Raw genomic sequence first — 24,245 nt, forward strand, 5'->3', positions numbered from 1 at the left:
ACCATCCCTGGCGTTAATACATTTGATTTATACATTCTAGCCCTGGAATGTTAATACATTCTATTTTGTTAACAACAGTTATTAACCCGGGCGAAGCCGGGTAGTACAGCTAGTATATATATATAGAATATATATATATATATATATATATATATATACACACATATACCCTGTGTGCATAATTATTAGGCATATGAGTATTTTGATCACATGATACTTTGTATACATGCTGTCCTACTCCAAGCTGTATAGCCTTGAGAGCCAACTACCAATTAAGTAAATCAGGTGATGTGCATCTCTGTAATGAGGAGGGGTGTGGTGTAATGACATCAACACCCTAAATAAGGGGTGCATACTTATTAGGCATCTTCCTTTCCTTTGGCAAAATGGGCCAGAAGAGAGATTTGACGGGCTCTGAAAAGTCCAAAATTGTGAGATGTCTTGCAGAGGGATGCAGCAGTCTTGAAATTGCCAAACTTTTGAAGCGTGTTCACCGCACAATCAAGCATTTCATGGCAAATAACCAATAGGGTCGCAAGAAGCTTGTTGGGCAAAAAAGGCGCAAAATAACTGCCCATGAATTAAGGAAAATCAACCGTGAAGCTGCCAAGATGCCATTTGCCACAAGTTTGGCCATATTTCAGAGCTGCAACGTTACTGTAGTATCAAAAAGCACAAGGTGTGCCATACTCAGGGACATGGGCAAGGTAAGGAAGGCTACAAAACAACCACCTTTGAACAAGAAACATAAGATAAAACGTCAAGACTGGGCCAAGAAATATCTTAAGACTTTTTTTTTTCTACGGTTTCTATACAAGAAAATGCCATGGCAGATGACATGACCAGTGATACCATAAGTTCACCCTTGAGTATTACCTGCTTAACCCATCAGGAAGTACGCCGCTGCCTCGAAATCACTAAGGTTGGCAAATCTCCAGGCCCGGATGGCATACACCCCAGAGTACTACAGGAATTGAGTTCTGTGATAAATAGACCATTATTTTTAATCTTCACAGATTCCTTAATAACAGGGTCGGTACCGCAGGACTGGAGCATAGCAAATGTGGTGCCAATATTCAAAAAGGGGACAAAAACTAAGTTGGGAAATTATAGGCCGGTAAGTTTAACCTCTACAGTTGGTAAAATCCTTGAGGGTTTCTTGAGAGATGCTATACTGGAGTATCTCAAGAAAAATAACCTTATGACAGAGTATCAACATGGGTTTATGAGGGATCGATCCTGTCAAACTAATTTGATCAGCTTCTATGAAGAGTTAAGTTCAAGCCTGGACCAGGGAAATGCAGTGGATGTTGTGTTTATGGACTTTTCAAAAGCTTTTGATACGGTGCCACACAAAAGGTTGGTACATAAAATGAGAATAATGGGGATAGGGGAAAATATGTGTAACTGGGTTAAACACTGGCTTAGTGATAGGAAACAAAGGGTGGTTATTAATGGTACGTACTCGGACTGGGTCTCAGTTCATAGTGGGGTACCACAGGGGTCAGTATTGGGCCCGCTTCTTTTCAACATATTTATTAATGACCTTGTTGGGGGCATGCGGAGTAGAATTTCAATATTTGCAGATACTAAACTCTGTAGGGTAATCGATACAGATGAGGATAATTTTACATTACAGGGAGATTTATGTAAATTAAAGGATTGGGCTGAGAAGTGGCAATTGAAGTTTAATGTAGATAAATGTAAAGTCATGCACTTGGGTAGAGGAAATAAAATTTATAATTATGTACTTAATTGAAGAACACTGGGTAAAACAGACACAGAAAAAGACTTGGGTGTATGGGTGGATGGTAAACTTCACTTTAGTGGACAGTGTCAGGCAACTGCTGCCAGGGCTAATAAAATAATGGGATGTATTAAAAGAGGTATAAGTGTTCATGAAAAAAATATAGTTCTACCTCTGTACAAGTCACTAGTGCGACCGCACTTAGAATACTGTGTACAATTCTGGTCACCGATATATAAGAAGGACATAGCTGAACTGGAGAGGGTGCAGAGAAGAGCGACCAAGATTATTAGAGGAATGGGTGGGCTGCAATACCAAGACAGGTTATTAAACTTGGGGTTATTTAGTTTGGAAAAACGAAGGCTTAGGGGGGATCTAATCACAATGTATAAATATATGAGGGGACAGTACAGAGACCTTTCCAAAGATTTTTTTACACCTAGGCCTGCGACTGGAACACGGGGGCATCCGCGCTACGTCTTGAGGAAAGAAGGTTTAATCATAATCACAGACGAGGATTCTTTACTGTACGAGCAGTGAGACTATGAAACTCTCTGCCGCATGATGTTGTAATGAGTGATTCCCTACTAACATTTAAGCAGAGCCTGGACGCCTTTCTTGAAAAATTTAATATTACCAGTTATGTATATTAGATTTTATGATAGAGTGTTGATCCATGGAACTAGTCTGATTGCCGTATGTGGAGTCAGGAAGGAATTGTTTTCCCTATTGAAGCTTGTTTGCCACATTGGTTTTTTTTTTTGCCTTCCTCTGGATCAACATGTTAGGCTACGGGTTGAACTAGATGGACTTAAGCAGCCTGGTTTACACGCTTCAATAGATCTTTCAATCCGTCGTCGGGGTCAAGTTGTAAGTGACGCACATCCGGCATCGTTCGTGACGTATTTGCGTGTGAAACCTACGTGCAATCAAGATTGAACGAAAATACGGTGATCGCATACACGTCGTTTATTCCTCATACATTGGACGTTTAGTTGTATGAACCTAGTCAATTGTAACGTGTGACATCCCTCATACGATTTTGGTGTCTGAGGCTATGTGCGCAGGTGTGCGCTCTGCACCGCAGCTTAAAAAAGGTCTGCTTCAGAGCGCAGCTGAAAAGCTGCGTTCTGAAGCGCCTCACAATGTCTGTCATTCACTAATCTCTGTCAGTCCGTCACTATATCTGTCCCTCACTCTCTGTCCATGTCAGTCTATCCCCCTCTCTCATATACTCACCGTTCCCCGATCCCCGGCGCTGCACGGCGTTCACACTGCTCCGGCGGCTTTTACTGTTTTGAAAAAGCCGGCCGCCCATTAAACAATCTCGTATTCCCTGCTTTCCCTGCCCACCGGCGCCTATGATTGGTTACAGTGAGACACGCCCCCACGCTGAGTGACAGGTGTCACACTGCACCCAATCACAGCAGCCGGTGGGCGTGTCTATACTGTGCAGTGAAATAAATAATTAAATAATTAAAAAAACGGCGTGCGGTCCCCCCCAATTTTAATACCAGCCAGATAAAGCCATACGGCTGAAGGCTGGTATTCTCAGGATGGGGAGCTCCACGTTATGGGGAGCCCCCCAGCCTAACAATATCAGCCAACAGCCGCCCAGAATTGCCGCATCCATTAGATGCGACAGTTCTGGGACTGTACCCGGCTCTTCCCGATTTGCCCTGATGCGTTGGCAAATCGGGGTAATAAGTAGTTATTGGCAGCCCATAGCCGCCAATAAGTCCTAGATTAATCATGTCAGGCGTCTATGAGACACCTTCCATGATTAATCTGTAGATTACAGTAAATAAACACACACACCCGAAAAATCCTTTATTAGAAATAAAAAACACACACATATACCCTGGTTCACCACTTTAATCAGCCCCAAAAAGCCCTCCATGTCCGGCGTAATCCAGGATGGTCCAGCGTCGCTTCCAGCGCTGCTGCATGGAGGTGACCGGAGCTGCAGCAGACACAGCCGCTCCGGTCACCTCCACGCAGCTAATGAAGACAGCCGTGCGATCAGCTGAGCTGTCAGTGAGGTTACCCGCTGTCACTGGATCCAGCGGTGGATGCAGCGGTGGCCGCGGGTAACCTCAGTGACAGCTCAGCTGATCGCGCTACTCACCTCAGTTGCTGCGTGGAGGTGAGAGGAGCAGCGGTGAGTAGCGCGATCAGCTGAGCTGTCACTGAGGTTACCCGCGGCCACCGCTGCATCCACCGCTGGATCCAGTGACAGCGGGTAACCTCACTGACAGCTCAGCTGATCGCACGGCTGTCTTCATTACCTGCGTGGAGGTGACCGGAGCGGCTGTGTCTTCTGCAGCTCCGGTCACCTCCATGCAGCAGCGCTGGAAGCGACGCTGGAGCATCCTGGATTACGCCGGACATGGAGGGCTTTTTGGGGCTGATTAAAGTGGTGAACCAGGGTATATGTGTGTGTTTTTTATTTCTAATAAAGGATTTTTCGTGTGTGTGTGTTTATTTACTGTAATCTACAGATTAATCATGGAGGGTGTCTCATAGACGCCTGACATGATTAATCTAGGACTTATTGGCGGCTATGGGCTGCCAATAACTCCTTATTACCCCGATTTGCCAACGCATCAGGGCAAATCGGGAAGAGCCGGGTACAGTCCCAGAACTGTCGCATCTAATGCATGCGGCAATTCTGGGCGGCTGTTGGCTGATATTGTTAGGCTGGGGGGCTCCCCATCCTGAGAATACCAGCCTTCAGCCGTATGGCTTTATCTGTCTGGTTTTAAAATTGGGGGGGACCGAACGCCGTTTTTTTAAATTATTTAATTATTTATTTCACTACACAGTATAGACACGCCCACCGGCTGCTGTGATTGGGTGCAGTGTGACACCTGTCACTCAGCGTGGGGGCGTGTCTCACTGTAACCAATCATAGGCGCCGGTGGGCGGGGTAAGCAGGGAATACGAGATTGTTTAATGGGCGGCCGGCTTTTTCAAAACAGTAAAAGCCGCCGGACCAGTGTGAACGCCGTGCAGCGCCAGGGATCGGTGAGTATATGAGAGAGGGCTGCTCAATTCAGTTACTCAGGAGATTAGCGGTCACCGGTGAGTCCTTCACAGGTGACCGCTAATCGGGACGCGGCACAGACAGAGCCGCAGCATAACAATGAAGTCGGGTGAGGTTCACCCGAGTTCATTCTGACAGTGCGGCTCTGTCTGTGTCTGCTGTCATCTGCCATTCACCTCTGCTACATGGCTGTCTGTGTCTGCTGTCAGCGGCCATGTAGCAGAGCTGAACGGCAGATGACATAGTAAAAACGCATCCCTACACATTACACACGCTTGGCAAGTCAATAAATAAAAAAAAAAAAAAAGGTGCCCAATGCATACGTCACGGAACACATGATCTAAAGGATCGCACACAAAATTGATCAATTTAACATAGACTACTAACGCACGTGTGACAGCAAATGAACGACCTACGTGCAATCTCATTAGATCGCACATGCGACCTGGGCGTGTCACATCGCATACGAGATCGCATACCTAATTGTAAGGTGTAAAGCTGGCTTTAGAGTCTCCCTTCAACCTTAAAAACTATGATACTATGATACTATGACTGATTTTTCAAAGGTTTTATGGACTGATGAAATGAGAGTGACCCTTGATTGGCCAGATGGATGGGCTAGAGGCTGGATCAGTCAAGCGTTTCATGGAAAATAGCCAACAGGGTCGCAGGAAGCGTGTTGGACAAAAAAGGCACAAAATAACTGCCCATGAATTGAGGAAAATCAAGTGTGAAGCTGCCAAGATGCCATTTGCCACCAGTTTGGCCATATTTCAGAGCTGCAACGTTACTGGAGTTTCAAAAAGCACAAGGTGTGCCATACTCAGGGACATGGGCAATGCAAGGAAGGCTGAAAAACGACCACCTTTGAACAAGAAACATAAGATAAAACGTCAAGACTGGGCTAAGAAATATCTTAAGAATGATTTTTCAAAGGTTTTATGGACTGATGAAATGAGAGTGACTCTTGATGGGCCAGATGGATGGGCCAGAGTCTGATCGGTAAAGGGCAGAGAGCTCCACTCCGACTCAGACGCCAGCAAGGTGGAGGTGGGGTACTGGCATTGGCTGGTAGCATCAAAGATGAACTTGTGGGACCTTTTCGGGTTGAGGATGGAGTGAAGCTCTACTGCCAGTTTTCGGAAGACAACTTCTTCAAGCAGTGCTACATGAAGAAGTCAGTATCGTTCAAGAAAAACATGATTTTCATGCAGGACAATGCTCCATCACATGCATCCAAGTACTCCACAGCGTGGCTGGTCAGTAAAGATCTAAAAGATGAAAATATAATGACATGGCCCCCTTGTTCACCTAATCTGAACCCCATAGAGAATTTGTGGTGCCTCATAAAGTGTGAGATCTACAGGGAGGGAAAACAGTACACCTCTCGGATCAGTGTCTGTAAGGCTGTGGTGGCTGCTGCACGCAATGTTGATTTAAACAGATCAAGCAACTTACAGAATCTATGGATGGTAGACGGTTGAGTGTCATCATAAAGAAAGGAGGTCATATTGGTCACTAATTTTTTGGGTTTTCTTTTTGCATGTCAGAAATGTTTATTTCTAAATTTTGTACAGTTTACCTGGTGAAAATAAGCAAGTGAGATGGAAATATATTTGGTTTTTATTAAGTTGCCTAATAATTCTGCACAGTAATAGCTACCTGCACAAACCGATATCCTGCTAAGATAGCCAAATCTAAAAAAAAACCCGCACTCCTACTCACAAAATTATTAAGCTTTAATACTCGAGTCTTTTGGGTTGACTGAGAACATAATTGTTGATCAACATATATACATATATATATGTGTGTGTATGTATATGTATGTATATATATATATATATATATATATATAGATATAGATATATATATATAGATGTTGTCTGTAGTTGCCAAGTATTTGTGTAGTGCGCTGTAAATGTTCTGGGTGTTGTCTGGGTGTGGGGGTGTGTGAGAGCGGTGTTGTTTGTGTGTTGCGTTGTTTGTAGAGCGCTGTGTGTCTGCAGCGTTGTGTGTGTGTGTGTGGTGCTGTGTGTTGTGTTGTGTGTGTTGTGTTGTTTGTGAAGCGCTGTGTGTCTGCAGCATTGTGTGTGTTTGGTGCTGTGTGTGTTGCGCGGTTTGTGTGGGTGTGTGTGTGTTTTGGGGGGAGGTATGTTTTGTGCAGTGTGTGTGTGTGTTGGAGGAGTAGTCCTGGAGGGAGAGGAGTATAATAGTAGGAATAGTCCTGGGGGAGAGGAGGATAATAGGAGGAGTAGTCCTGGAGGTGAGGAGTATAATAGGAGGGGTAGTCCTGGGGAGAGAGGAAGATAATAGGAGGAGTAGTCCTGGGGGAGAGGAGTATAATAGGAGGAGTAGTCCTGTGGTGAGAACAGGATAATAGGAGGAGGAGTCCTGGAGGGAGAGGAGTAAAATAGGAGGAGTAGTCCTGAGGAAGAGAAGTATATTAGGAGGAGTAGTCCTGTGGGGACAGCAGGATAATAGGAGGAGGAGTCCTGTGGGAGAGGAGTATAATAGGAGGAGTAGTCCTGTGGGGAGAGCAGGATAATAGGAGGAGGCGTCCTGGGGGGAGAGGAGTATAATAGGAGGAGTAGTCCTGGGGGAGAGGAGTATAATAGGAGGAGTAGTCCTGGAGAGGAGGAGTGTAATAGGAGGAATAGTCCTGGGGGGAGAGGAGGATAATAGGAGGAGTAGTCCTGGGGGTGAGGAGTCTAATAGGAGGAGTAGTCCTGGGGGTGAGGAGTCTAATAGGAGGAGTATTCCTGGGGGGAGAGGAGTCTAATAGGAGGAGTATTCCTGGGGGGGAGAAGAATAATAGGAGGAGTAGTCCTGGGGGGAGAGGAGGATAATAGGAGGAGTAGTCCTGGGGGGAGAGGAGGATAATAGGAGGAGTAGTCCTGGGGGGAGAGGAGGATAATAGGAGGAGTAGTCCTGTGGGGAGAGCAGGATAATAGGAGGAGTAGTCCTGGGGAGAAAGGAGGATAATAGAAGTAGTCCTGGGGGACCTGCATGGGTTACGCCGGAGCTGTGTGTTGGGAGGGGTTAATAAAATGGTGAAAGAGGGGCTTTTTTGTGTTTTATTTAAAATAAAGGATTTTTTGTTGTGTGTGTTTATTTACTTTACTTACGGGTTAATCATGGAAGCTGTCTCATAGACGGTGCCATGATTAAGCTTGGACGTAGTGGCAGTGATCCGCTGCCATTAACTCGTTATTACCTGGATTGCCACCGCATCACGGCAATCTGGAAAAGCCGGGGACACGCCAGGACTGTCTCATAATGGATGCAACAGTCCCCGGTCAGCTGCGGGCTGATATTCTTAGCTGCGAAGGGGGGGGGGGGCATTAACCCCGACCCTCGCCCTCCCCAGCCTGAGAATACCAGGCCGCCGCTGTGTGTTTACCTCGGTTGGACGGTAAAAATTCGGCGGATCCCGCGTTTCTTTGGGGGGGTTTTTTTGTACGTTTGATTTCTATGTGTATTCTATATGTCTGTGTCTGTGTGTGAGTGTGATGTGTGTGTGTTTACTCTCTGCTCCGCTTCCTCCTCCTGTCATAATGACATCACTTCCTTGCAAAACGCAGGCAGTGATGAACATTATGTCCTGAAAAATGCGAAATACTGTAGGGAATAACGCAGGAAAACGCAATGAACTGCACAGAATTTGCTACCTGCGTTATTCCCTGCGGGATTTCACGATTACATAAGTCAATGGAGTGAAATCCTGCAGCTATCTGCGGAAAAGAAATGACATGCAATTGTTTTTGCTGCAGGAATCCCGCAGCAAAACATGCAGCTGTCAAAATCCGCCTAGTGCGCACAGCATTTTTTTTTCCCATAGGATTTGCTGGTGAATCACTGCAGAGATGTTATGAACATTTTCTGCAGCGAAACATGCAGCAAATCTGCGGGTAATCCGCGGGAAATTCCATCTAGTGCGCACAAGGCCATAATGTCTCACCCCCTACATATTCAAAACTGGCACTATTTAATGCCTTTCACGTGGCACTAACAGGTGTTTAGCCTTGAATTTAGCCCCCTCATTTTTTGGTAGCCAGCTAGGGTAAAGCAGATGGCTGCAAAATGCAGCTGGCAGCTTTAGCTTGGCTGGTAATCTAAAACGAAGGGCACCCAATACTGTTTTGTTTTTTTTAAATTATTTTTAAATAAATAATTAAAAACAAAAACATAGTGTTACGGGGGGACTGGCAGATCAGGATAAGGTGGTAAATATCCCAATCGCCAGTCGGGGCCTACCGTGCTCCAGATGACAAAGGAGCTGCTGGCAACCCGACGTTTAGGCAGAGAATACAGAGCTGGATGGCTCTGAGATAACCCAGGAGACCTGGGAACCGGTCACGTGTGTAGGGACACGTCAGACCGGACGACAACCCAGTTAGAGTTTCGGTGTGCCTGTGGTGCTACACCAACCATGTGTGCAGGGAACACGTCAGGCCGAGTGGTGACCAGGTAGCGTTGACCGTAAGACCGCCGCGAAAGCGCCCTGTCGGCCACGTGTGTATGACAACTCAGACCGAGCGATCCCCCGATTGGTGTTTCTGGTCACCTCTCGACTGGCCACGTGTGTGAAGGACACGTCAGGCCAGGTGGTCACACCAGTAGCGTTGACTGGAAAGCCGATACGAGGGGAACAGGGTCCACATACCCAGCTCAGAAACTCCCTGTTAACGCCACAGGGGTCCTAGGGTACACTGTCCGTGTGCGTAGGGGGCACAACTGGACAGGTGGTGCAGCAGCCGCAGCACAGTTAACTCCACTGGGCTGCTGTAGCAGGACTGGATGGTAGGAGGTGGAAGCCCAGCACCTGACCCTAACATGCTGAGCCACGGGTGTCTTGGCATGACAAGCATCGGACGCCTAACCCTAACTACCGCTTGCAAGCTAAGGCTTATGCCGCAATGGGCTCTACACATGGAGGTATGCTCTGTCTGAGCAAATGAGAAGACTGCGCACCTCTATGTTGTCTCCAGCCCCTTTTATAACCTGGGTCCTCCCCAAACCCAGGGTGGACCACAATGGCACCTCCAGGGTCCAGTTGCGCAGTGCCACATCATCAGAGATGTCACCAGCAGTCTATCCGGAACCGCCACGTCACTGATGACCTCATAGCAATCATGCCCCAAACACCTCACCAGTCATCGTCTGACGACCAATGGTGAGGTGCCAGGTCATAGGGGCGGGCCTCCGCGAGCCAGTCCGGAGTGGCCACGTCATCAAGACACCTGATGCCCTCTGCCCTATCAGGGTCTGCCACCTCATGGACATGCCCAGTGAGGTCCTTACTGGACCTTGCCTCTGATGCACTAAGTGCCTTAGCATGCTCAGTAGCCTGAACAACTATCTCAGAAATCAGACTATCTGCCTGAGATCAGTAGGCACAACACATGACTTAGACACGGCACGATGTCCAAGTACCTGTGGAAGGAGGCTTTTCGCACTAAGTGAGGAAGCATGCTCAGTAGCCTGAACCGAGGACTTGGCCTCAGAAATGGCACTATCAGGCTGAGCATACTCACTGGGTGAAATACTGGACATAGGCTCTGGCTGGGGTAAGTTGGCTTGCGCATAAGCACTAGCCGCCTCTCCACACTTAGACGTGGAGGAAGAAGCAGCCAGCTGGATGACCCGAGGTACGGCCAAAAACGACAGCCGGTGCCTGGGCGCAACAGGAGCCGCAACAGGCTGCTTGCGGCTATGGCGCCGCCGATTCGTAACACATAGGGTCCCCCAAATTGGATAACCAGTCAAAGTGAACCTGACAACTGGGGTCTGATATTCTGAGAGTGGGAAGGACTATGTTTATTTGGTTCTTGCCAGCCTAAAAAAAGCAGGCTGCAGCCTCTCCAGCTGGGTCTGGCTCATCCCGTTCCGCTTGTGCAGTAGCAAACAAGGTAATATCAGGGATTTATACCAGCTGTGTAATGTCAGCTGGTATCAAGCCCATGGGTTAGTAATGTTGAGGCATCTATCAGATACCCGACACTACTAACCTAGTCAGTAATTAAAAAAAAAAAAAAAATAATAAAGCAGAAATTTATTTTAAAAACACTTCCGAACACATTCTCTCTTTCACCAATTTATTGAAAAAAAATTGCAAGGAAAAAAAAAATAAGTAGGGGCTGTGGGGACTCTGCACTCATAAAGGAACCAGGGAGGAGGACTGGAGAAGCACAGGGGGTGATATGGGGGGGACCTGGGGAGGACTTTTCTCTCCTATCTATATATTGTATGTTTATAGACTCCTACCCAAAAAGACTGCTGTCATAAATTCAAAGGGTTCTTTGGCAAAGTATTATTTTCAGGGTGTGCATATTTATGTGATCATATTGTTTTAATTTTTTATTTTTCCACTCAAAAATATATTTTTATTTTTCAATTGAATTCTACAGATTATGGGTGATTTTAACTATATAAAATTTATGAAATGATTCTTATGATTTTTTTTTTCTGTTACGTATACCCCTTTTCACATGTAAAGTGTCATAGAATAAATGATGTAATAATAATAATGACAAAAATATTGGTGTGTAGACTTTTTATATTCACTCTATATAACCTGTCTGCATATAGGAGACATAAAATGATCTTGTAGAATGATTTGTTTAAAAAATGTAAAGAATTATTGTTTTTCATTTTCTGATTAATATGCATTACTAATGGATAGTTACTCTTTGCAGATATGAAATCTACTATTTACAGATTATACGTGCCATGGTCACATGAAGATATAATTAGAGTACCAAGGTAATTTATGTTGTATTTACATTAACGTGTTTATCAATTAAATATATAGGCCACGTGCACACGTTGAGTATTTGGTGATTTTTTTTTAGCTCAGTATTTGTAAGCCAAAACCAGGAGTGGGAAAAGTATATTAGTAACACGGGCACCACTTCTGCATTTTTAACCCACTTCTGGTTTTGGCTTACAAATACTGAGGCAAAAGAAAGTCACCAAATACTCAACATTTGCACATATCCTTAAAGTACTATTTATATTCCACTAGAAATAGGCCCGATGCTATCGCATCGGGAGTGCAGTGAAATGAACATCTGTCTATGCTTAGTGGTGCTGACAGGAGCAGTGGACATGTGTCACACCATTTGCGCTTTTTGGGGCTAATTAAATGTGTTAAAGGCTATTCGTATTTTTATTGTAAATAAACAAGGTGTAAGTATTTTTTTTCTCTCTCGTCAGTACCGCTATGTCTCGTCGCTCGCCTCAACACCGCTCAAGGCATGGCGATGTCAGCCAAGGACGGACATACCCGGCCACGCCACCTTACTTCTCACTACACCTCATTATACCTAGATGTGGTATGGATAGCACAATGTTAGACTGAGTACAGAAATGTGCTTAGCCCACAATTTGGGTTCCGCCTGCACTGTTGTCCCCGGTTACCATGGCTATGATGTGGATGTGAACACACGCTGTGTGTCGGTGTCTGTGTGTATATGTGTGTGTATGGCTGTACGCTGTGTCTGTGTGTATATGTGTGTATATGGCTGAACGCTGTGTGTATGTAAGTGTATATGGCTGTACGCTGTGTGTATGTGTCGTCTGAATGTGTGTATATGGCTATACGCCGTGTGTAGGTGGTATCTGTGTATATGTGTATATGGCTGTACACTGTGTACGTGTCTGTGTGTTTATGTCTGTACGCTGTGTGTAGGTGTCTGTGTGTATATGTGTGTGTATATGGCTGTGCGCTGTGTAGGTGGCGTCTGTGTATGTGTGTATATGGCTGTACGCTGTGTGTAGGTGGCATCTGTGTATGTGTCTGTATATGAACGCTGTGTGTAGGTGGCATCTGTGTATGTGTGTGTATATGGCTTTACGCTGTGTGTAGGTGGGGTCTGTGTATATGTGTGTGTATATGGCTGTATGTTGTGTAGAAGGTGTATGTGTATATTTGTGTATAAATGGCTGTACGCTGTGTGTAGGTGGCGTCTGTATATATGTGTGTGTCATGATGTGTTTTGCCTTCTCACTGTATTTGCTGTAATACTATGTCTTGGGATGTAAGTGACCATACCCCCCCAGCCTGTATCATATTGCAATCAGGCTTCAGCAGTAGCTATTGTCATTGATTTGGTGGGGGTTGCATATATATATTGTTCTTCTCAGCATGGGACTTCTCCAATCTACAACTTGGTAAACAGAACAGAGCCAGCAGTCTAAAGTCCATTCATGCATCAAATGGCCAGGGGGAGGTGTACCCACCTAAGGGGCTGATCCCAGGAGAGAAGAACATGTTAGAGAAGTTAGTTGGGAGCTGAGTGTTGAAGAGGAAGGGAGCGAGATCTGATTCTGCGGACAGATCTCGCCGTCCAGTGGATTGTGTGGGATTTCTGGGACTCTGAAAAGGACTATTACGTCGTGATCTGGCACTTTGGATTATCGGGAGGTGCCCCCGAATCTGTTTTATTTGGACTTGTCGTGTGCTGTTCCTGTATTCCTGTTAGTAAACCTGTTGGATCATCCTCGGCCTGTTGTCTCTCCTTGCTCTGCTGTACACCCCGTCACAAACTGGTGGCAGCGAGGGGGGTCAGAGCAGAAGAAATGGAGGACAACGGCCAATTAACGTCTGAAACCAGAACCTCAGGATACAGGAACTGGACTGTGGTGAGCCTACAAACAAAGGCCCGTGAATTAGGTGTCGGCTACAACGGACTCTCTAAGGAGCAACTAATTGAGGCATTGGAAAACGCTTGCCTGCAAGATGGCACCGAGGAACAATTTCCACAGCAAGGGGAGCAAAGACGGGAGCCGGAGGTAAATACCCAAAAAAGTCAATGGGTTGTGTGGTACGAGGAGGAGATGGCCTTGCTGGGAGAGGAGACCACCATAGAATATAAGATGGAGGTCATGCGTGGAGCTAAAGAGAAGGAGCGCAGGATGGAGGAGATGGCATTGCTGGATAAGCAGCTCGCTGTGGAAGCCGCGAGAGGTTCCAGACAGACTGTAACCCCAGCACCCATCATGAGGGAACTTCCCAAGGTGTCCCGCAAAGACTTCAAGCAGTTTAATGAGGCTGCTGGTGACATTGAGGGCTTCTTCCAGGACTTTGAGCATCAGTGTCGATTAATGGAAGTCCCAGAAAGGGAGCGCGTCCGGCATCTGGTTGGGCTCTTAGAGGGTGGAGCTGCTGCAGCCTATAGAGCTATGGACCCTCGGTGGAACTGTGAGTATGCGGATATTAAACAGACTATTCTAGAACATTATGCTGTAACGCCAGACACTTACAGGACTCAGTTCCGTACTTTAGCATGTGATGAGGAAGTGTCCTTCAAGATGTATGCCCACAAACTCAAACATCTGTGGCATCGTTGGTTGGAGGCAGAGGAGGCCTTAACCTTGGAGACCATCCTCCAGGTCCTCCTAAAAGAGCAGTTTTACTTCAAGTGCCCCGCTGAGATTCGGGAATGGGTGCATGAAAGGAGACCAGCCACTGTGGAGGAAGCTGCAGCTCTAGCTGATGAGGCTCTCACCATCAAGCCTCAGTGGAAAAAAACTACTACCCAGTGAGAAGAAAACCACCAAAACCCCAACGCTGGCGGCCCCTGGTCCTTCTGGCCCCAATGTTCACCATCACCCTAGACCGTCAACTCATGGGGACCTTCGTGTGACTGTGCCTCGCATTACTCATGCTCCACCTTTGGGAATACGACGTGGAGGAAGAATCCCAGAGCGCAGATGTTATGGGTGTGGGCAGCCTGGGCACATGCAATTCCAATGTCCAGGTGTTCGGAGACAGAACAGCTACAGACCGCCTTTGCCTGTTCATTATCTACAGACACCTTCACCGGGAGAAGAGCTGGATTCTGTGCCTGATGACTTGCCAAGTGACTCAGATATCCTGGCTCCCCTACCCGGAGTCTATGGGGTGCGAGCTCCAGCCACCTGTTCTTCTGATCTTCAGGACAAACATCTACAGGAGGTCGTGCTGGATGGCCAAAAAGTTGTTCGCTTCCGTGACACTGGGGCTTTCCTCACCATAGCCGATCCCCGAGTAATTCAACTACAAGCAATTCAAAAGGGACCAGGAATTGCCATTGAACTGGCAGGAGGTACCCAGAGATATATTCCAAGAGCGAGTGTGACCCTGGATTATGGCTTTGGGGCAAAACAATGTGTGGTCGGTGTGATGAGCAGCCTCCCTTCAGACGTTCTTCTAGGAAATGATGTGGGGAATCTTCATTGCCACTTTGTCGGTGCGGTAACCAGAAGTCAAGCCAAGAGAGCAGCCCATGTGGACGTGTACAACCCATCCATGGAAATGAGGCCACCAGAACTGCCATTACAGCCGGTGAGTGATTCTTCTTGTGAGGATAATATGAATGTTACTTGGGATAAAGTTCAGTTTAGACAAGTAGTAGAGACTGACCCCACCCTTGCTAGTTTTAGAGCCCGAGCTGAAATAGGGCAGCTAGGGGAGAACGGAGAAAGAATTATCAGAGAAAATGGACTTCTGTATCGGGTTGCCAATGCCGACTCCCTAGATAAGCCCTGGACTTATAGCAAACAGCTGATTGTTCCTCAGAAGTACAGAATTCCCCTATTACACCTGGCTCATGACATTCCTACGGCTGGCCATCAAGGCAAAACCCGCACCGAGAGATGATTGACTCAAACTTTTTATTGGCCGGGGATTTCCCAAGCAGTGGCGCATTTCTGCCGAACTTGTGACATATGTCAGCGTAGAGGGCGACCCGGAGATCACCCAAAGGCACCCCTGCAACCGCTCCCTATAATAGAAGAACCCTTTCAAAGAGTAGCTGTGGATATCATTGGACCTCTGGCTAAACCAAGTAAATCTGGAAAGCAGTACATTCTCACTGTTGTGGACTATGCCACCCGATATCCAGAAGCCGTGGCCTTGTCAAGTATCTCTGCAGCCAAGGTGGCCGAGGCCTTGGTTATTATTTTTACCAGAGTAGGATTCCCCAGTGAGATCTTGTCGGACCAAGGCTCCCAGTTTATGTCAGAGTTGGTCCAGTGTCTGTGGCGCACCTGTGGAGTACGAGCGATCCGAACGACCCCGTATCATCCCCAAACAAATGGACTTTGTGAACGATTCAACGGCACTCTGAAGAATATGCTGACGGCCTTCATGGACCGAGATTCAGACTGGGAGAAGTACCTACCCCATCTCTTGTTTGCCTATCGGGAAGTTCCCCAGGAGTCCACTGGGTTCTCCCCCTTTGAACTACTCTATGTAAGAAAGGTCCGAGGACCCTTAACCCTGCTCAAGGAATACTGGGAGGGGCAAGTTGAAGATACAGGAACCCCTGTTGTCCCTTATGTCCTAAAGCTGCGAGAAACCCTGGCCCAACTTGCTAGTTTTGCCCAGAGTCATTTGAGTATGGCTCAAACCAGACAGAAGACATGGTATGACCGTAAAGCACGCTATTGGGAGTTTGTAGAAGGACAACAAGTCTTAATGATTGTTCCCCATCGGCAGAATAAACTGCAGACCACATGGGAGGGTCCCTTCCGGGTTCTCAGAAAACTGAATGATACCAATTACCTTCTTGCTTTAGATGATCAGGGGCTAAGGCAAAAGACTGTCCATGTGAATATGATTAAGGAGTACCATGATCGGAACATTCCAATGATAGCAAGCTGTCGGTTGGCTTCAGAAGATGGTCAAGAAGATGAGGACTTTCTACCTGATCTCGTGGAAGCAGCGAGAGCCCCATCCACTGTGGAACAGGTTCCCCTGGGAGATCACCTGGACGCCTTACAGAAAATCCAGATGCTGGAAGTGCTTCAACAGAGACGGGCTGCTTTCTCATCCCAACCAGGTCGAACCACCATCACCCAACATCATGTGGACACTCAGGGCATCCGTCCCATACAACTGGCTCCTTACCGGGTACCTGAATCAGTTCGAAACACCATGCAGCACGAACTGGAGGAGATGTTACAGCTTGGGGTAATCCAGGCCTCCCATAGCCCTTGGGCCTCCCCTGTGGTGTTAGTACCCAAGAAGGATGGGAGTACTCGATTTTGTGTGGACTATCGGCGACTAAACGACCATACCGTCAGCGATCCTTACCCAATGCCTCGTATTGACGAACTTCTAGACCGACTGGCTGGGTCCCGATATGTCACTACCTTGGATCTCAGTAAGGGATACTGGCAGATACCTCTAACGGATGAAGGGAGAGAACGGTCCGCTTTTATAACCCCCTTTGGTCTGTATGAATTTCTAAGCATGCCTTTTGGAATGAAAAATGCCCCGGCCACCTTCCAGAGAATGGTGGACCAGATCCTCCGGGGATGTGGTGACTTTGCTCTTGCCTACTTGGATGATATCGCCGTCTTCAGCCACACATGGGAGGAACAACTGAATCAAGTAGCCATTATTTTGGACCTGATTCTGGCAGCCGGCCTAACTATTCGACCCGATAAATGCCAATTGGGGATGGGTGAAGTCCAATATCTAGGGCATAGAGTGGGAGGAGGGAAGCTCCGTCCTGAGCCTGCCAAAATCCAGGCTATTAGAGACTGGCCTGTACCCCAAACTAAGAAACAAGTTATGGCTTTTCTGGGCACTGCCAGTTATTACCGAAAATTTGTTTCTCATTTCAGTACTGTGGCCAAGCCTCTTACCGACCTGACCAAGAAAACAATGCCCCGGCTGGTGATCTGGACTCCAGCCTGTGATGAGGTTTTTAACCGGCTGAAGGACGCTCTGGTCTGCGATCCTGTCCTGGCTGCTCCAGACTACAAGCGGAGATTTATTGTGCAAACGGACGCCTCTGCTTATGGACTGGGAGCTGTCCTCAGCCAGGTGAATGCAGCTGGGGACGAACACCCCATTGCCTATCTCAGCCGGAAACTGCTGGACCGAGAAGTGGCCTATGCAACTGTTGAAAAAGAATGTCTGGCCGTAGTGTGGGCCCTTAAGAAACTACGGCCGTATCTGTATGGACGAGAATTCACTGTGGTTACTGATCACAATCCCCTCACCTGGCTGAACAGAGTCTCTGGGGACAATGGATGATTACTGCCATGGAGCCTGGCTCTGCAGCCCTATAACTTTACCATACAATATAGAAGGGGCAGCCAACACCAAAATGCAGATGGACTGTCCAGGTGAGAGGAGCCTTGAGTCCTGTCAGCCATGCCTGCGTGTACTTAACCAGCGACCTGTAGAGGTCCCTAGTACGTACACAAGTTGGGAGGGGAAGGAATTGTCATGATGTGTTTTGCCTTCTCACTGTATTTGCTGTAATACTATGTCTTGGGATGTAAGTGACCATACCCCCCCAGCCTGTATCATATTGCAATCAGGCTTCAGCAGTAGCTATTGTCATTGATTTGGTGGGGGTTGCATATATATATTGTTCTTCTCAGCATGGGACTTCTCCAATCTACAACTTGGTAAACAGAACAGAGCCAGCAGTCTTAAGCTGGGTTTACACACTGCAACATCGCAAAGGACATCGCTGTAAGTCACCGGTTTTGTGATGCAATAGCGACCTCCCTAAGTCTCTGTTAAGTCTCTGGTGAGCGTTCAAACAGGCAAACCTGGCCAACAACGCAACAGCGATCCGGACCTGCAGAGCGACCTAGCTGGTTGTTGGGGACGTTGATAAGCAGCCTTTTGAAAGGGAAGTTGCTAACAAAGTCGCTGCAAAGTCTTCACACACTGAAACTTCATGCTGCACAGCGGGAAACAAAGGACCTAGGAATGGTCCTGAACGATTTGTAACGATTACAACTTCACAGCAGGGGCCGGGTCGCTGATAGGTTTCACACACTGCAACATCGCAAACAACATCGCTATTGCGTCACAAAACCGGTGACGTTACAGCGATGTCGTTTGAGATGTTGCAGTGTGTAAACCCAGCTTAAAGTCCATTCATGCATCAAATGGCCAGGGGGAGGTGTGCCCACCTAAGGGGCTGATCCCAGGAGAGAAGAACATGTTAGAGCAGTTAGTTGGGAGCTGAGTGTTGAAGAGGAACGGAGCGAGGTCTGATTCTGCGGACAGATCTCGCTGTCCAGTGGATTGTGTGGGATTTCTGGGACTCTGAAAAGGACTATTACGTCGTGATCTGGCACTTTGGATTATCGGGAGGTGCCCCCGAATCTGTTTTATTTGGACTTGTCGTGTGCTGTTCCTGTATTCCTGTTAGTAAACCTGTTGGATCATCCTCGGCCTGTTGTCTCTCCTTGCTCTGCTGTACACCCCGTCACAGTGTGTATATGGCTGTACGCTGTGTGTAGGTGGCATATGTGTATATGTGTGTGTATGGCTGTACACGGTGTGTAGGTGACTGTGTATGTGTGTGTATATGGCTTTACTCTGTGTGTCTGTGTGTATGTAAGTGTATGTACATGTCATCTGTATATGTATGCATATATGCCATTACGCCGTGTGTAGGTGGCATCTGTGTATCTGTGTGTATGCCTGTACGCTGTTTGTAGGTGGCATCTGTGTATGTGTGTGTGGATGGCTGTACGGGATGTGTACATGTCTGTGTGTATATGTGTATATGGCTGTACGCTGTGTGTAGGTTTCTGTGTATATGTGTGTATATGGATGTGCGCTGTGTATAGGTGGCGTCAGTGTATATGTGTGTGTGTTTATGGCTGTATGCTGTGTGTACGTGGCGTCTGTATATATGTGTGTATATGGCTGTACGCTGTGTGTAGGTGTCTGTGTGTGTATGTGTATATGGCTGTATTCTGTGTGTACATGTGTGTGTGTGTGTGTGTGTGTGGCTGTATGCGCTGTGTACGTGTTTGTGTATATGGCTGTGCGCTGTGTGTAGGTGGCATCTGTGTATATGTGTGTGTATATGGCTGTACGCTGTATGTAGGTGGCGTCTGTGTATATGTGTTTGTATATGGCTGTATGCTGTGTGTAGGTGTCTGTGTGTATATGGCTGTACGGTGTGTGTATGTGTCCGTGTGTATATGGCTGTGCGCTGTGTAGGTGGCGTCTGTGTATGTGTGTATATGGCTGTAAGCTGTGTGTAGGTGGCATCTGTGTATGTGTCTGTATATGGCGGAACGCTGTGTGTAGGTGGCATCTGTGTATTTGTGTGTATATGGCTTTACGCTGTGTGTAGATGGGTCTGTGTATATGTGTGTGTATATGGCTGTATGTTGTGTAGAAGGCGTATGTGTATATTTGTGTATAAATGGCTGTACGCTGTGTGTAGGTGGCGTCTGTGTATATGTGTGTGTTTATGGCTGTGCACTGTGTGTAGGTGGCATCTGTATATATGTGTGTATATGGCTGGACGCTGTGTGTAGGTGGCATATGTGTATATGTGTGTGTATGGCTGTACACGGTGTGTAGGTGACTGTGTATGTGTATATGGCTGTATGCTGTGTATGTGTCTGTGTATATGTTTGTGTATATGGCTGTACGCTGTGTAGTTGGCGTCTGTGCATATGTGTATGTATGGCTGTACACAGTGTGTAGGTGTCTGTGTGTATGTGTGTGTATATGGCTGTACTCTGTGTGTCTGTGTGTATGTAAGTGTATGTACGTATGCTGTATGTACATCTCATCTGTATATGTATGCATATATGCCATTACGCCGTGTGTAGGTGGCATCTGTGTATGTGTGTGTGGATGGCTGTACGCACTGTGTACATGTCTGTGTGTATATGTGTATATGGCTGTACGCTGTGTGTAGGTTTCTGTGTATATGTGTGTATATGGATGTGCGCTGTGTATAGGTGGCGTCAGTGTATATGTGTGTGTTTATGGCTGTATGCTGTGTGTACATGGCGTCTGTATATATGTGTGTATATGGCTGTACGCTGTATGTAGGTGTCTGTGTGTGTATGTGTATATGGCTGTACGCTGTGTGTACTTGTCGTCTGTGTATATGTGTGTGTGTGGCTGTACGCGCTGTGTTTGTGTATATGTGTATATGGCTATGCGCTGTGTGTAGGTGGCGTCTGTGTATATGTGTGTGTATATGGCTGTACGCTGTATGTAGGTGGTGTCTGTGTATATGTGTTTGTATATGGCTGTATGCTGTGTGTAGGTGTCTGTGTGTATATGGCTGTACACTGTGTAGGTGGCATCTGTGTATATGTGTGTGTATATGGTTGTACGCTGTGTGTAGGTGTTGTCTGTGTACCGTATTTTTTGGACTATAAGACGCACCGGACCATAAGACGCACTCTGGTTTTAGAGGCGGAAAATAGGAAAATAAAATTTTAAGCAAAAAATGTGGTCATGACACACTTATGGGGCGAGGATCTGCTGCTGACACTGTTATGGGGGTAATGTCCCCAAATTCTCTACTAAGGTACCCTATCCTGGTAATAATCCTTTTGCCTTGTATATGATCCCCATCCTTGTATATATGTCCCTCATCCTGCTATATACCGCCATCCTGGTATAGCCCCCATCCTGATACATAGCCCCATCCTGGTATATGCCCTTATGCCGCTATATACCGCCATCCTCCTATATACCGTCATTCTGCTATATACCCCCATCCTTCTATATACCCCCATCCTGCTATTTACCGCCATCCTGCTATATGCCCTCATCCTGCTATATACCCCCATCCCGGTATTAGAAAAACAAAGACCAAGTACAGCGAACCTCATAATGATGGTAGTGTACATGAACACCATAGAATACATATAAAAACTTGTGAACGAGGGGGGGTATTTTTCATGTTTTTTTGGAGTAAGAACTACTGCACCACAATTGTGAAAAAAGTATACAGTTTTTATTATCACAAAAAATACAAAATACTGGAAATCACATGTGATTGCAGTTAGTGATTAGACATACATAGTTAAAATCCAATTAAATGAGACAGAGAAAAGAAGGTCACAGGGAGGGAAACAGGCTACCCCTTAATTTCTGTGCGTGGAACAGGATAGTTTGATTATATCCCAGATGGCCATATAAATAACCAGAGAAACATAGGTATATCCCCTAACATAGTAGAGTAATGGAGTGCTTATACATGAAAAGTAACCAACAGGATAAGGTCCAAATCAGGGCCTGAACACAATAGTATGTAACACCACCAGCGAGTACATAGCATAATCTCAAATAAAGAAAAGAAAAAAAACCCAAACATACAATGGTGGAGATTGGCACCTGAAGGACCTACCTGTGGTATGTATAGCACCCAAGGAGGGGAGTCTGTCAGCCTCACATGCGGTCCCGACACGTGTTTCGCAGGTGCTTCAACGGGAGACCGGGTCATGAAAAATACCCCCCCTCATTCACAAGTTTTTATATCCCCATCCTGGTATGTGTCCCGCATCCTGCTATATACCCCCATCCTGCTATATACTGCCATCCTGGTATATTCCCTCATCCTGGTATTGCCCTCATCCTGCTATATACCCCCATCCTGCTATATACCTCCATCCTGGTATACGCCTGCATCCTGGGGCACACAAACAATATAAGACAAAACAATCACTGATCTCGGGGAGACCAGCCAGAGAAAACACTGCCGGCAGCCAACGAGGGCGCGAAATCCGAGGTACATTGCCCCCTGGGAAATATGCAAATCAAAAAAGTCCGTGGAGCCTCTGTTAGGAGTCTCAACACAGAAACCAGCCAGATATCCCTCCGGGAAGGACCCAGCCAAGTGGTGGCTCTATTTAGGAGACCACCATAACCACCATATTAAGTGGCCCTTTTAGTCAACATCCAACTTTTTGACAAGTTTAAAGATATAACAAGGGAAATACAAAGGCCAGGTATCCATCCACAGATGGCTGTTTCGGGGTATTGCCCCTCAACAGTGTGGAGTAGGATTCTGGCCAGGTGGGAGCAATGCCTAGTAGACCAACAAGACAAAACAATCACTGATCTCGGGGAGACCAGCCAGAGAAAACACTGCCGGCAGCCAGCGAGGGCGCTCAATACAGTGACATCATAGGTATATTGCCCCCTGGGAAATATGTAAATCAAAAAAGTCTGTGGAGCCTCTGTTAGGAGTCTCAACACAGAAACCAGCCAGATATCCCTCCGGGAAGGACCCAGCCAAGGGGTTGCTCTTTTTAGGAGACCACCATAACTACCATATTAAGTGGCCTTTTTAGTCAATATCACAAACACAAAAAAAATAGACGTTTATACTGACCTTTCCTTGCTCCCTGCAGCATAGCTCCTCCTCCTGTCTGTGTCGGCAGCAGCGCAGCTGACCTGTGTGGAGCCGTAACCGTTGTCTGCAGCATCGCTCGTCCTCCTGTCTGCCTGTCAGCTGAGCTGTGTGGAGACTAGCGGTGTGCACAGGGATGACATCGCTGTGCTCACCGCTCGCTACACAGATCAGCTGGCCGGCAGACAGGAGGAGATCGCGATGCTGCAGACAACGGTGACGGGTGAGTATACTTATTCACTGCGCCCCGCGCTGATGATGATGCGCGTGGGCCAGTGAATACAGCCGCACATGATCACTCCAGGCTGTAGTTGCCAGGGGTGATCACGCGGACCGGCTGTTTACTATGCGTGCACGCCCCGCCCATCATCCCGCCCACCTGTCAGCGCCAGCTTCAATACTGAAGAATGATGGGCAGGAGGATGGGCGTGCATATGATATGAGCGGGTCCATGTGGTCACAGCAGGCGCTGCACAGCCTGCTCGTGCTGACGATGACCCGCTCTACCACAGAACCCTCATTCCCCGCAACCACATTCAGACTATAAGACGCACCTCCCACTTTCCCCCAACATTTGGGGGGAAAAAGTGCATCTTATAGTCTGAAAAATTACGGTATATGTGTGTGTATATGGCTGTATGCTGTGTGTAGGGGGTGTCTGTGTATATGTGTGTGTATGGCTGTACGCTGTGTAGGTGGTATCTGTGTATATGTGTGTGTATATGGCTGTATGCTGTGTGTAGTTGGCGTCTGTGTATATTTGTGTTTAATTGTCCGTACGCTGTGTGTAGGTGTCTGTGTGTATATGTGTGTATATGGTTGTACACAGTGTGTAGGTGGCATATGTGTATGTGTTTATATGGCTGTACGCTGTGTGTAGGTGTCGACGGTGTATGTGTGTGTATATGGCTGTATGCTGTGTGTAGGTGACATCTGTGTATGTGTGTTTGTGTATATGGCTGTATGCTGTGTGTAGTTGGCGTCTGTGTATATTTGTGTTTAATTGTCAGTATGCTGTGTGTAGGTGTTTGTGTGTATATGTGTGTATATGGCTGTACACTGTGTGTAGGTGGCGTCTGTGTATATGTGTCTATATGGCTGTATGCTGCGTGTAGGTGGCGACGGTGTATGTGTGTGTGTAAATGGCTGTACGCTGTGTGTAGGTGGTGTCTGTGTATATATGTGTGTGTGTGTGTGTATATGGCTGTACGCTGTGTGTAGGTGGTGTCTGTGTATTCTCTCTGTCTCCCTCCCACCGGAGAAAACACATATTTTTATTTACCTCTCTCCGGCTCTGCTGTCACCCGCTCCTGAC

At 46.9% G+C, this 24,245-nt stretch overlaps 1 protein-coding gene across 6 annotated transcripts in view; it reads left to right on the forward strand.

Moving 5' to 3' along the window:
- The window catches only part of PGAP1 (post-GPI attachment to proteins inositol deacylase 1), a 1,652,111-nt gene that overhangs the window by 847,278 nt on the left and 780,588 nt on the right, over positions 1-24,245 (forward strand). For all 6 annotated transcript variants that reach the window (XM_075317804.1, XM_075317801.1, XM_075317803.1 and 3 more), the window contains one exon: positions 11,489-11,555. In XM_075317804.1, the coding sequence (XP_075173919.1) occupies positions 11,489-11,555 (67 nt within the window). The remainder of the gene's footprint in view (positions 1-11,488; positions 11,556-24,245) is intronic.

This window comes from Anomaloglossus baeobatrachus, chromosome 7 (assembly GCF_048569485.1).
Source record: "Anomaloglossus baeobatrachus isolate aAnoBae1 chromosome 7, aAnoBae1.hap1, whole genome shotgun sequence".
NCBI classification, from domain to species: domain Eukaryota; kingdom Metazoa; phylum Chordata; class Amphibia; order Anura; family Aromobatidae; genus Anomaloglossus; species Anomaloglossus baeobatrachus.